The following is a 12771-nucleotide window of genomic DNA, read 5'->3' on the forward strand; positions in this document are numbered from 1 at the left end:
GGATCAAACCACAGACATTAACCCACTGCGCCACAACAGGAATGCCCACAGTGTACTTTCAAAACAAAATAGCTTAACCTTTTTTTTCCTCCACAAGATCACAATCTTCATTGCTTGTTTGTCTCCAGAGAAAATGTCTACAAACTTTTTAGACATCTGAGATCATACTATTGCAAGAGGGTAGAAACATTTATCACAGCAGAGTACTGAACTCATTCACTCAGAAGTGTAATATTCCCCTTAATTTATTGCAGCAATGTTTGATTCTTCAGTATAAAGTGAAATCAAAAGGGAAAATCTCTACAATCTTGGGTGAAGAAGAATACTGGGATCTAGTAACCTAAATTGATATACAGGATATAAACATATTTATACTTTATATGTACAGTTAATGGTTATCTATTCGTTATAAATAAGAAGTTTAACTTAGAGTCTACAAAAATAATGATTTGGGGCACATGCAAACCAGTACACTTAAACTTATTTATAAAACACATCTCTATGCCTTTTTTTTCTTTTGCTTTTAGATATAAATGTTGCCATTTAACCGTCAGCTAAATGATTTAAATGCAAATCCCAAAGTCCCTAAATAAAAGTAGAAAATCTGCTTCTATCCACAGTGGGATGCTGCTTCAAAGATTCTTCACCTATTAGTAAAGTTGCAATAATTTTGTCACATATGAAATACGGGTACATATGCCATTTCCTCAGATTTTAGACAGCCTTCTGGAGTAAAAGCTTCCTTTGTTCCATTTCACCAAAAAAAAAAATGTTGCAAACAGTAGCTATTTATTAAAATATCACCTTGGTTTTTACAATCTCATAAAAATGAACAAAACAAAGCCTCTTCCCACTGGCCCTGCACCCGGGGACAGCGCTGCAGAGCCTAAGCCTACTGGCTTGTGGCGCCATCAGTCAAGGCAGGTGCCGAGGGGGCCACGAAAGGCTCGTTCTGCTTCTGCTCCTCCTTGGTGCCGGCAGCTGGGTCCGTGATGGAGGAGAAGGACAGCTGGTCATGCTCGATGATGTGTACCTGGTCCTCGTCCTTGTCCTTCTTCACATAGAACATTTTCCTGAATTTTTTCAGCTCATGGAGCTCACAGAAGGTTTCCAGAACCACCAGCATGGCGATGAGGCCAAGGAGCAGGTAACCTGTGGGAGAAAAATGACAGCATCTCCGTGGGACAGAGTCAGGCCACCACCTGTCTGTGGCCCCTGTCAGTGTCATAGCCACTTTTCTAATTTCTAGGGATGTTTTGAATTCCATGGCTTGAAGAGGGACAGCCCAGAGAAAAATGGAGAATCTGGGGGATGCAGAATAACAGGGGGCCATGCTGGGGGTGGGGAATAAAAGTGGGGCTGATGGGGGATTGTTAGAGAGAGGTAGTAACTATTCTCACCCAAGGGCGACCTCCCCCTGACTGTGTGATCAGCGCCCCTTAAAAAACCAGTGACATTTCAGAAGAGGTGGGGGGGGGTCTTTTGTTTTCTGCTTTTAATTTTAAAGCTGCAGTTGCAACCTAACGCCATAGCTGTGGCAATGCCAGATCCTTTAATCCATTGCATTGGGCCAGGGATTGAGCCCACACCTCCACATTGACCTGAGCCACTGCAGTTGGATTCTTAGCCCACTATGCTACCGCAGGAGCTCCAGTTTTGGGGTTATTTTTGGCCATGTCTGCAGCATGTGGAAGTTCGCAGGCCAGGGATTGAACCTGCACCACAGCAGTGACCTGAGCTGCTGCGGTGACGATGCCAGATCCTTAACCCACTGTGCCACAAGGGAACTCCCAAAAGAGTTTTTGATGTATAATGAGGCCTTGGAACAAAGCTTGGAACCCTTTTCAGGACTCAATCATTTTATCATGATTCCACAAGAGTACAGCTTTTAGCAATTGAAATTACAGTTTAAGCTAGAGGAACATTCCTTTAAGAATGGGCATGGATATTAACAAGGTCTCTATATGTGGTTTTTCACACTTCCACCAAGATCTAGCAGCAAACTCAGCTTTCCATAATGTGACATGTCATTTTGGGGGCACAAGAACCATTCATCGAATAATTCTACCAGCTTTTTACTCCCAAATAAAACATAAGCTGTAGATTCAGGTAACATGCTGTTCCTTGGAGTCAGTAATGGATGGCAACATGTTTAAAATCAGTCTTCAGGAATTCCTGTTGCAGCGCAGTGGAAATGAATCCAACTAGTATCCATGATGATACAGGTTTGATCCCTGGCCTCTATCAGTGGGTTGGTGATTACAGCATTGCCATGAGCTGTGGTGTAGGCCGGCAGCTGCAGCTCCAATTCAACCTATAGCCTGGGAACTTCCATATGCCATGGGTGTGGCCCTAAAAAGCAAAAAATAAAAAAAATTTATAAAAACAAAAATTAAAAAAAAATCAGTCTTCAGAAAAAAAAAATCATTAGGAAAAGGAACAAAAATGTGAAAATGAAAACTCTCAGAATAACAAAAATCCCAATTTCATTTCCTAGTAGTAAAATGCTTGAGGGAGATTTTTAGAAAACAGAATGAACCAAGGAAGCCAGAATTGGCAGCATATAATAGGAACAAAGAGGCCGATTGTCCTAAGAACACCAAGTGACAGTTCTAATATCTTTAGAATTTAGCTATTAGGATCTGATAATAATATACTATATTTTAGAAACAGCAGTGACATTGTTAGACTAACTAGCAAGCCTCCTCCTTTTCCCATTATCCACGATTTAGTCAGACTCTAGCTGCTGACAAAAAACCCCCTGGAGTTTCAAAGAAAAGTCGTGGGATTTTAATCCATCCACAAATCCATATACTTCTGGAAACTTCACTTGCCCCACCCAGTACATACATTATGTAGATTACCTTAAAAAAAAAAAAAGATCACATTGAAACATGTCTTAAAATGTTCTACCGCGATTTAGTACTACATGAACAATCAAGGAGGTTCAACTGTTGGGAAAAACTTGGGAGAAGACAATTAACACAAGGGAAAAGTAGAGCTAGCAAATAATTGATTACAAAAACACATTCGACAAGCGTGAGTCATGAAAAAAATAAATTCAAATCAGGAGGTCACATTTTACTCTAAGAAAAGAAAGTTAATGTTTGTCTAAGGTGTCGAATGGTCAATAATAGAACACCTAGACAGCGGCGGTAACTGGTCCACACCCAACCCTCCCCGCCCCGGAATGCAGGTAACCCTGGTGATGCTGTAAACTCATAATGCATTTGGGAAAGCACTGGGTCACCGTTTTCTGTGAGTCACAAAAAGGCATGTTCGCTTGGGGTCAGCCATTCCACTTCTTGGAAAGGTAACAAGGTAGAAACGTGGAAAGACACACAAATAGTTACGGCAGTGTTATTGATAACGCCCCCAAATTGGAAGCAATCTAAATATTGATATCGTCACCTGGTGAAGTAGTATGTGGGTATAAAAAATAAAAACGGCAACTAGAGGAAAGATGAAATCACCCTTGTAACCATTTGGTAAATAGTTATTGAACTCATAAGGTAGCCAGTACTGTTCAAAGCCCTGGGTGTTCTGAGAGAAGCCTTTGTCCTGGGTGAGAATGGTTGAATGGAAATGCTAACATACACGAAGTTCAATGAAGCATTTTGTCACACGGAGACTATAAGATGGGCCAGGACAGAACATCTGACTGTCTTGAGTATGTACTATGATTTCCTAGAAGACATGGCATGAGCTGAGTCTCAAAACATTCTTGAGAAGGCAGACAGGGAAGTTGTACTACATTACGACGCAATTCTATGCATTGTGAAAAGATAGGAAAGGGACATACAAAAATAGTTACTTGCAGATGGATTTCTAAGTTTTCTATCATATCATATTGAATTTTTAAAAATTGTTTAAAGGAATTCCCTGGTGGCTCAGTGAGTTGAGGATCCGGTGTTGTCACTGCTGTGGCTCAGGTCACTGCTATAGTGTGGGTTCGATCCCTGACTGGGTAACTTTTGCACTCCTCAGGCACGCCCCCCCTACCCCCCAAAAAAACTTTAAAAATGATGTCACTGGCCATCTGAATTGTAATGCCTATTTTTCATATGTCAAGTTCTGAAAGCAGTGAATGTATTCTAACTTTTTCAAAAAGAATCAGATGATCAAATGAGATTAGATGTTCCTGGCAAATTAAAGAGCATGATTGATTGAATTCTAGCCCTAGTTTTCTGGAGCTTAAAACATTCAATAAAGTAGAGCAACTTTTTAAAATTAAAAGTTGATTATCAGAGTTCCTGCTGCGGCACAGTGGGTTAATGATCCAGTTTATCTCTGTGGTGGTGCAGGTTCAATCCCCAACCCAGACAGTGGGTTAGGGATCTGGCATTGCTGCACCTGTGGCATAAGTCATAGCTGCAGCTTGGATTTGATCCCTGGCCCAGAAACTTCCAAATGCCAAAGGCACGGCAAAAAAAAATTTCTAAAAAAAGTTGATTATCAAGTGTATTCTGTGTGTGCGTTTTTACACTGTCATTTATAACGCTATTTCATTCCTACGAAGAAATTGATAAGTACTTTTCAGGTGCCTGGGAAAAATAATTCTCAGTAAAAAGACTTTCTTTTTTTCTTTTTTGGCTGCCCCATGGCATATGGAATTCCCAGACCAGGGATCAGATCCCGGCTGCCAGCTTGGGTCACAACTGCAGCAATGCTGGATCCTTAACATGCTGTGATGGGCTGGGGTTAGGCCCTGTGTCCCAGCGCTCCCAAGATGCTGCCAATCCCTTTGAGCCACAGCAGGAACTCCAATAATAAGATTTTTTCATAGAGTTTTGAAAGGAATCAAAATGAAATGAAAATTTATGAGAAGGTGGCAGAATGGAAGATCTACCCATGGAAAGCAGTCAGGGCTCTAATGATCAGGCGAGGTGGACCTGGGGAGAGCTCACTCTCCCCTGGTTGAGAGCCCACTCCCACCCTCCAACCCCCATGGAGGCCGGGAACCCCAATACTCACACGTGATCCCAATCTTGTAAAGCTCTCTGAATTTCTGATTGTAGCCCTCTCCAGGAACATAATCCCCGAGGCCAATGGTGCTCAGGGAAATAAAACAGAAGTAAAAGGATTCCAGGAAGTTCCAGTCATCCTCCAGGACGGAGAACACTGCAGCTGGGATGAAGAAGAAGCAAGACACGGTGACCACGCCCAGGAGGACGGCGTGGACCACGGCCACTGCCTGCTTGGAGAAGCCCCAGCGGATGTGGAAGTAGAGGACCGGTCGTCGGGTGACATGGATGGTAACACGCTGGACCACGGCCGTCAGGAAGAGGAGGGTGAAAGGGATGCCGATGACCGAGTAGATGATGCAGAAGGCCTTGCCCCCGTCGGACAGGGGAACAGTGTGGCCGTAACCTGCGGGGGGGAGGAAAAGTCTTCATAAGTAACATCCACCTGCTGGCTGCCCTCCTCCCCTCATACCCAGGAGAGGAGTCAGATCAAATTCGGGTCAATGCTTCAAAAGCTCTATCTTGTTACCATGGTAACATGAGTACCATCAGTGGAGGCCACACATTTGGGAAGGCCGCCATTTTGGATCCAATCTCCCCAGCTCCTCCCACACATCCCAGCCTGGTCTCCAGTTCACTGAAGACTGAAACTGAAGCTTTGTGTGTGAAACAGCTCGCATCTCACCAGTCTTAGGCCGCCAGGGAAAATCTATATAGGATGCCTACTTCACCAGAAGGATGCAGACATCAAAAAAGGGGAAGAAGGAGTTCCCGTCGTGGCGCAGCGGTTAACGAATCCGACTAGGAACCATGAGGTTGCGGGTTCGGTCCCTGCCCTTGCTCAGTGGGTTAACGATCCGGCGTTGCCGTGAGCTGTGGTATAGGTTGCAGATGCGGCTCGGATCCCGCGTTGCTGTGGCTCTGGTGTAGGCCGGTGGCTACAGCTCCAATTGGACCCCTAGCCTGGGAACCTCCATATGCCACAGGAGCGGCCCAAGAAATAGCAAAAAGACAAAAAAAAAAGGGGGGGGGGAGAAAAATAAACATTAAAACACACTGAAGAGTTCCCTGGTGGCTCAGAGGTAAGGGATCCTGCCTTGTCAGTGCTATGGTTCAGGTTGCTGCTGTGGTGTGGGTTTGATCTGATGATCTGACCCTGGAATTTATGTCGCTGGTGTAGGGAAAAAAAAAAAAAGGCAAAGCACACTGAGTCACTGGGTTGAGCATTTCTTTCCAAATATTTTGTTCAGTTATCTGGTTAAATGGCACTGTTTAACAATGGCACTGTTAAACTGTTAACATTTTTCCCCTTGTCATTTCTATAGGTTCCAAGATGCCATACATTCCACAGACTAGACATAAAAACACCCACATTAGGGCCAGTGGTCAAAATATATGTCTGTTTTATTTCCCATTAGGTTTGATCATTCCCAGGTCAAGCCAATCAAGAGACTCTATCTGACAAATGCTTTCAAGAGAGAAGCCAGCAGATTGTTTTTAAGATCTCACAAGCCCGTCATCCTGAAAGGAACTAACATGTCTGAACAACTTAATTCAGGAAAAAGCCAAATAAATGCATTTTTGGTAAAACTGGATTCTGAAAAAATAAAAATAAAAAAGCCACCTCACTCATGGGGTTATAATTGAAAAGCAGTTTCAAAATCTGATTTCTAAAATATATCCTGCGTAGAAATAACTCTGAAAAACCTTCCTCTTCAGATCCCCAATTCTCTGCTTTACACCATTTTCCAAGTGTATGTGGCTGATAAGAGGCTGCTCCAGTTACTCCCGTGCACAGTCCCATCACAGGAGTGAGGGTGGTTAATCCCAGAAGGTTATGAACGACCTGGAGGGAGTCCCAGAAATCTACTGAAGTCGTATCACCTTGAACATCCCCACACACGTGCATTTTTCCATAAGGAGATGTCAGAGCTCCGAATCTCAGAAGGACTAAGAACCAGACTGAGAACCACTGTTCTCTATTCACTGCTGAGCATCAGTTCTGGAATCCACCTGGTCCTCGCACACGCGCTTCTCTGGGAATGCTTGGGCCGATTTGGGCACAGTAGGGTTCTCAGAGAAGAACACAAAGGATGGAGAAAGCTTGACGAATAACGTTCATGCCAAAAAAAAAAAAAAAAGGAAGCAGGAGGCGTTCCCTGTTGGGTTAAGGATCTGGCATTGTCACTGCTGTGGCTCAGGTTCCATCCTGGCCCAGGAACTTCGACATGCCAAGGGCATGGCCAAAAACAACAACAAAAAAAAGGAAGCAGGAGAAATGTGAATGTTTTACTCTTGAGGAAAAAAATGTGACAGAGGAATCGGACTCTGTGAGGAAAGCAGAAGACTGGGGCCACTCAGAGCCCTGCCAGGCATCAATGAAAGAAGTTTTAATGGTCAGAGATCTGGAAATAGCATCTAATAATGGAATTTTATTTAACCATAACACAGCTATGGAAAGTGCTTCACAAATGTGGTTATGAGCCGGCAATTAAAAGTACCAGGAGACCACAGGGCTCGAGCAGAGCATGCCCGAGATGGATTCACTTTGGCATAGAAAACATAAATCAGCTGGACTAGGTAAAAAGCCTTGAGGCCCATGATTTTACTCTTGTTGGTAGCACTGTTACCAACTACCTTCACTAAAAGGTTAACACACTCATCCCACATAGCCCACCCCTTACGTACCATCTGTCCTGACAAATTACACGATCTCAGTTCTAGTAGGAAAATAAATAAATTTCTAGGTTTTTTTGTTTGTTTGTTTGTTTTGTCTTTTTGCCATTTCTTGGGCCTCTCCTGTGGCATATAGAGGTTCCCAGGCTAGGGGGTCTAATTGGAGCTGTAGCCGCCAGCCTACACCAGAGCCACAGCAACGTGGGATCTGAGCCGCGTCTGCAACCTACACTACAGCTCACGGCAACACCGGATCCTGAACCCACTGAGCAAGGCCAGGGATCGAACCCGCAACCTCATGGTTCCTAGTCAGATTCGTTAACCACTGCGCCACAACGGGAATGCCCCAAATTTCTAGTTTTAAAATGCCTTAGGATGTAACTTTTACTCTCAAATGACCATAGTTCTTTTTATTAGAATCTTTTCTTTGTCCACATCTGCTGCAAGTGGAAGTTCCCGAGCTAGCAATGGAACCTGTGCCACAGAAGACACAATGCTGGGTCCTTAACCCACTAGGCCATCAGGGAACTCCTTATGAGTATCTTAACTAAATCTCCATTTATGAAAATGTTGTCTCCAAGCAATACAGATTAATCATTACAAGACTCCAGGATGTCTCTTGGCAGAAACACATATTTGGAGTGGGGGTGGGGTCAGTAATAGACTCCCACTAAGATATTAAAAATCACTGAAGTGTAGATCCTTCTTGAAAGTCAGTTTCTCCTTCTGATACTGACATAAATAATTTCTGTTAATAGGACGTACGATATAACATTTCCCTCTCATCTGCAGTCTCTAACTTTTTAGTCCCAGCCGCCTTGGGAAAACCATCCTGTTCTAGGTTCTGAGCAATTCTTTTGCAATAGATTGCTTAAAGCATCAGATGGAAACCTTCAGTCTTAGTGAATTATAATGAAGTGGTGAATAATTTACTCAAGTTGAGTCGATCGACTCCCCAGATAAATCCTACGCCAAAGCTCCTGTTTTAACCACATTAAAATCCTTTACGAACTCAGAAGGATTTAGCAAAATGTTATTACCTTACCTATTTGGTGTTCCTTATATTTTTCTAAGGCTGTGAATGTAATTTGGGGGCCCAAAAGATTGAATATAGCGAAGACTAGTGAAAAAACAAATTTCAAAAACTTAGGATCCTGAGATGAAACTCAAATGCATGAATGTTCTTGTGTCGCAGCATCCTAGCTCACGGGTGCTGGGTTTTCTGTGATGACTCTGCACCTGTAGGGCAGGTAAAAGTATATGTATAATGCGGGGGGTGGGGGGTGTCTTAGGGAACAGTCTCCTAAGAAACCTGGCTTCCCAATTTGTCATTTTAACTCCAACAGCCCTGACAGGATGCTAGCCAATATCCAATCTGGACCCTTGTGGTGCTTGGTACAGGCCTCCTGGTTTTTCCGGTACTTACATCCTCCCGAAGGAGGTTCAAGAGAACCTCTGTGAACTCCTATTTCGTCCATCAGAGCAAGTGACCAATGGGCAATGAATTTCTTTTCCCCTACCGGAAGTTTTAAGGGCTTTCAAGAAGTGCCATTCACCATGTCACCAAGCAGGACCCTGGGAGGCCTTCCCAGAATGGACCCCCACTCATGTTCTCCACCTACCTTTTTATCTACAGAAAAACTTTAATCAAAAAATCGATTTAAGGAGTTCCTGACGTGGCTCAGTGGTTAACGAATCCGACTAGGAACCATGAGGTTGCAGGTTCGATCCCTGGCTTTGCTCAGTGGGTTCAGGATCCGGTGTTGGCGTGAGCTGTGGTGTAGGTTGCAGACGCGGCTCGGATCCTGCATTGCTGTGGCTATGGTGTAGGCTGGTGGCTACAGCTCCAATTTGACCCCTAGCCTGGGAACCTCCATATGCCACGGGAGCGGCCCAAGAAATGGCAAAAAGACTAAAAAAAAAAAAATCGATTTAAAAAAAGGAACCAATTTAATCAGAGAAGTGAGAAAATACAGGGGAAAAGGAAAACAGTCAAGCCAGACAATGATCAGACAATGCAGACAATGATAATGGTTAGCCGTTCAACAAAGTCAAAGATCTTTACTTAGTTCTTCTGCAAAGACTATAGATAATATTCTGAGCCATGACCCTTGTGCTGTTTGGCAGGTGCTGAAGCCCCCACTAGTGGAAGAAGCCACCTGTATGCTGCCCACAAGCACTCAGACCCCAGACCAGATGGAACCCGAAGGTTGATGACACTGACTCCCAGTCATCTCACCACCCACCCATCAGGAAAGTGTCCACGAGCTGCTCACGCCCTCTCCTCAACACTATAAGACTCCTCACTACCCGCTCCAAGGGCGGTGGGGTGGGTCACAGTCCTTGAGGCACTAGCCTGCTGTGTTCCCTCTTTGCCTGGCAATTAAAGCTACTTTTTCTGTTTCTTCCAACTCTGTCTCCTATTCCAACTCTGTCTTCTATTTGGCTTCTATGTGGCTTTGTGGGGCCCCTACCCATAAAATAAACACTCTCATTTATTCACATGATTTAGTATAATTTGGTACAATGTATACATTGTCTTTCAAGTTAGCCTGGTGTGCTTAAAAAAAAAAAAAAAACTGCAAAAGGAGAATCTGCATCTCTGATGTCAACCTCAAGAGAGATACCGAAATAGTTGCAACATTTCCCAGTCTGTAAAAACAGGCTTTAATTTGTAATCCTGGGTTTAATTTACACATCATCTCTTTCCCACTAGACTAGAACCCCCTGAGGGGAAGGTCTCGTCTTCCTCTACGGTAAACCTCAGCCCGTGCCCTGGTCAGTGTTGGTCAATCCATGGAGGGCAGTCCCACTGGGGCTGGAAGTGATTTCAAATTCAGATGGGGCTAGAAAGTCACTGTGACAAGGCTTCGAATCAAGTTGACTTTTTTCCCCTTTTGTTGTTTTTTCAATTGAATACAACTTTTATATTGGGGTATACCTCATTTACAGTATCATGTTAGTTTCAGGTGTACAGCAAAGTGATTCAGTTATACACACATATACCCAGCCCAGTTCAGATATTCTCATATAGGTTATTACAGAACATTGAGTAGAGTTCCCTGTGCTATATGGCAGGTCCTCGAGGATTACCTAGTGTGTAATAATAATCCCAAACTCCTAATTTCACCTGAATTTTATCTTTCACCTGAAATTTGTTTTTGTCCCACTGTTCCTATAAATGGTTCACTTCTAGATACCCTGCATGCAACAAGCAGGTCCCTCTAATTCCCCTTGTATAGCAACCCCTTCCCAAGACCCACAAGTGGATAAACTCTGTTCATCCCTCCCACTTGCGTTATCTACACAACAATGAACTATGGCTTCTTACGTTGCTTATAAGAGGAAGTTTGTTTACAGAGGAGAGAGGACTCAAGGGAGGTCTAAACCAGACCAAGTGGAAAGAGTGGCAAAGATTGAAAATGGGCTACCATTCTACACATGGAAATAAATACATTAACTGTGGAGCTACCAAAGAAGGCAGATGTCCAATGGCTCAGAGGATGAGTTATATTCCAAAGAGGCTAATATCAGATAAAAGTTTCAGTCAAAAATGTACACCATAGAAGTTCCCATTGTGGCTCAGCAGTAACGAACCTGACTAGTATCCATGAGGAAGCGGGTTTGATCCCTGGCCTCGCTCAGTAGGTTAAGGATCCAGCATCGCCATGAGCAGTGATGTAGGGGGCAGATGTGGCTTGGATCTGGCATTTCTGTGACTGTGGTGTAGGCCAGCAACTGCAGCTCTAATTTGACCCCTAGTCTGGGAACTTCCATAAGCATGCAGCCCTAAAACGACAAACAAAACAACAACAACAAAAAATGTACACTGCAAAAATGATCAATTCCTCAATACATAAAGTACATTTTCATTGGAAAACTTCCAAGAATACTGATGGAGCCCAGGTGACCCTGACCAACTACCTCCTCTTCTACCCTAGACCTAACCCTAACCCTAACCCTTCAGGTCTCTAGAAGTTATTGTTATGAGTTCGTAGCCAGTAGTTCCTGAAGTTTTTCTAAGCATCTGGATACATAAACTCAGCTTTACAGAAAAACATGATTTCAGTTTGTTTCTATCATAAAGAGTACACTACACATAGGGTGGTTATATTGTTAAGTTTACTTTGAATGATACATCCTACAGATGTATTGCGTGGAGCCACAAAGATCCATCCACAGTATCCTAGTTATGCCAGCACCCCAGCTGATGTAACCCTCCCCTGGCTGATGGACTGGTTGATGGACCACAGGGTGTTTAAATTCGTAACACGTATGGCATTAGTTTGTTCTTTTTTATGGCTGAGTAGTATTCCATTGTGTATATGTACCACATCTTCTCAATCAATTCATCTGCTGATGGACATTTAGGTTGTTTCCGTGTCTTGGCTATTGTGAATAGCACTGCAATGAATATAGGGGTGCATGTATTTTTTTTGAACCAAAGTTTTATTTGGATATATGACCAGGAGTTCGCATACTAAGTGAAGTAAGTCAGAAAGAGAAAAACAAATACCATATGATATAGCACTTGTATATGGAATCTAAAATATGGCACAGATGAACCTATCCTCAGAACAGATAGACTCACAGACACGGAGAACAGACTTGTGGCTGCCAAACAGGGGGTGGGGGGAGAATGGGATGGACCGGGGGTTTGGGGTTGGTAGATGCGAACTATTACATTTAGAATGGATAAACCATGAGGTCCTTGGTGTATAGCACAGGGAACTCTACCCAATCACTTGTGACGGAACATGATGGAATATGAGAAAAAGAATGTATATGTATATGTATGACCAGGTCACTTTGCTACACAGCAGAAATTGACAGATCATTGTAAACCAACTATAATAAAAAAAAAATTTTTTTAAGAGTTCAAAAAACAAAAAAATTCTTCATTCTTTCACAGGCCAAAGGCAGCTGAGTGAGGTCTTCACACAATAGGTCCTGTGAGCTCAGACGTCCCCTCCTAGCCTCCCATGATACATTTCCAGCCTAAAAGAGAGCTAGTTGGAGCTCTCTGGTGGCTCAGTGGGTTAAGGATCTGGTGTCGTCACTGATGTGTCCCAGCTTTGATCCCTGGCCCACGAACTCCTGCAAGCTGCGGGCTTGGCCAATAAGCAAGCAA

The 12771-nt window shown here is 43.4% G+C and overlaps 1 protein-coding gene across 1 annotated transcript in view; it reads right to left on the bottom strand.

Moving 5' to 3' along the window:
* Positions 1-212: 212 nt before the first annotated feature.
* KCNK1 (potassium two pore domain channel subfamily K member 1) overlaps positions 213-12771 on the bottom strand; it is a 47285-nt gene continuing 34726 nt past the window's right edge. The window contains exons 2-3 of the mRNA XM_047761715.1: positions 4975-5370; positions 213-1152 (exon numbers count right to left, since the gene is read on the bottom strand). Of these exons, the coding sequence (XP_047617671.1) occupies positions 893-1152; positions 4975-5370 (656 nt within the window). The 3' untranslated portion in view covers positions 213-892. The remainder of the gene's footprint in view (positions 1153-4974; positions 5371-12771) is intronic.

The sequence above is a fragment of the Phacochoerus africanus genome, chromosome 15 (genome assembly GCF_016906955.1).
Source record: "Phacochoerus africanus isolate WHEZ1 chromosome 15, ROS_Pafr_v1, whole genome shotgun sequence".
Lineage (NCBI taxonomy): Eukaryota > Metazoa > Chordata > Mammalia > Artiodactyla > Suidae > Phacochoerus > Phacochoerus africanus.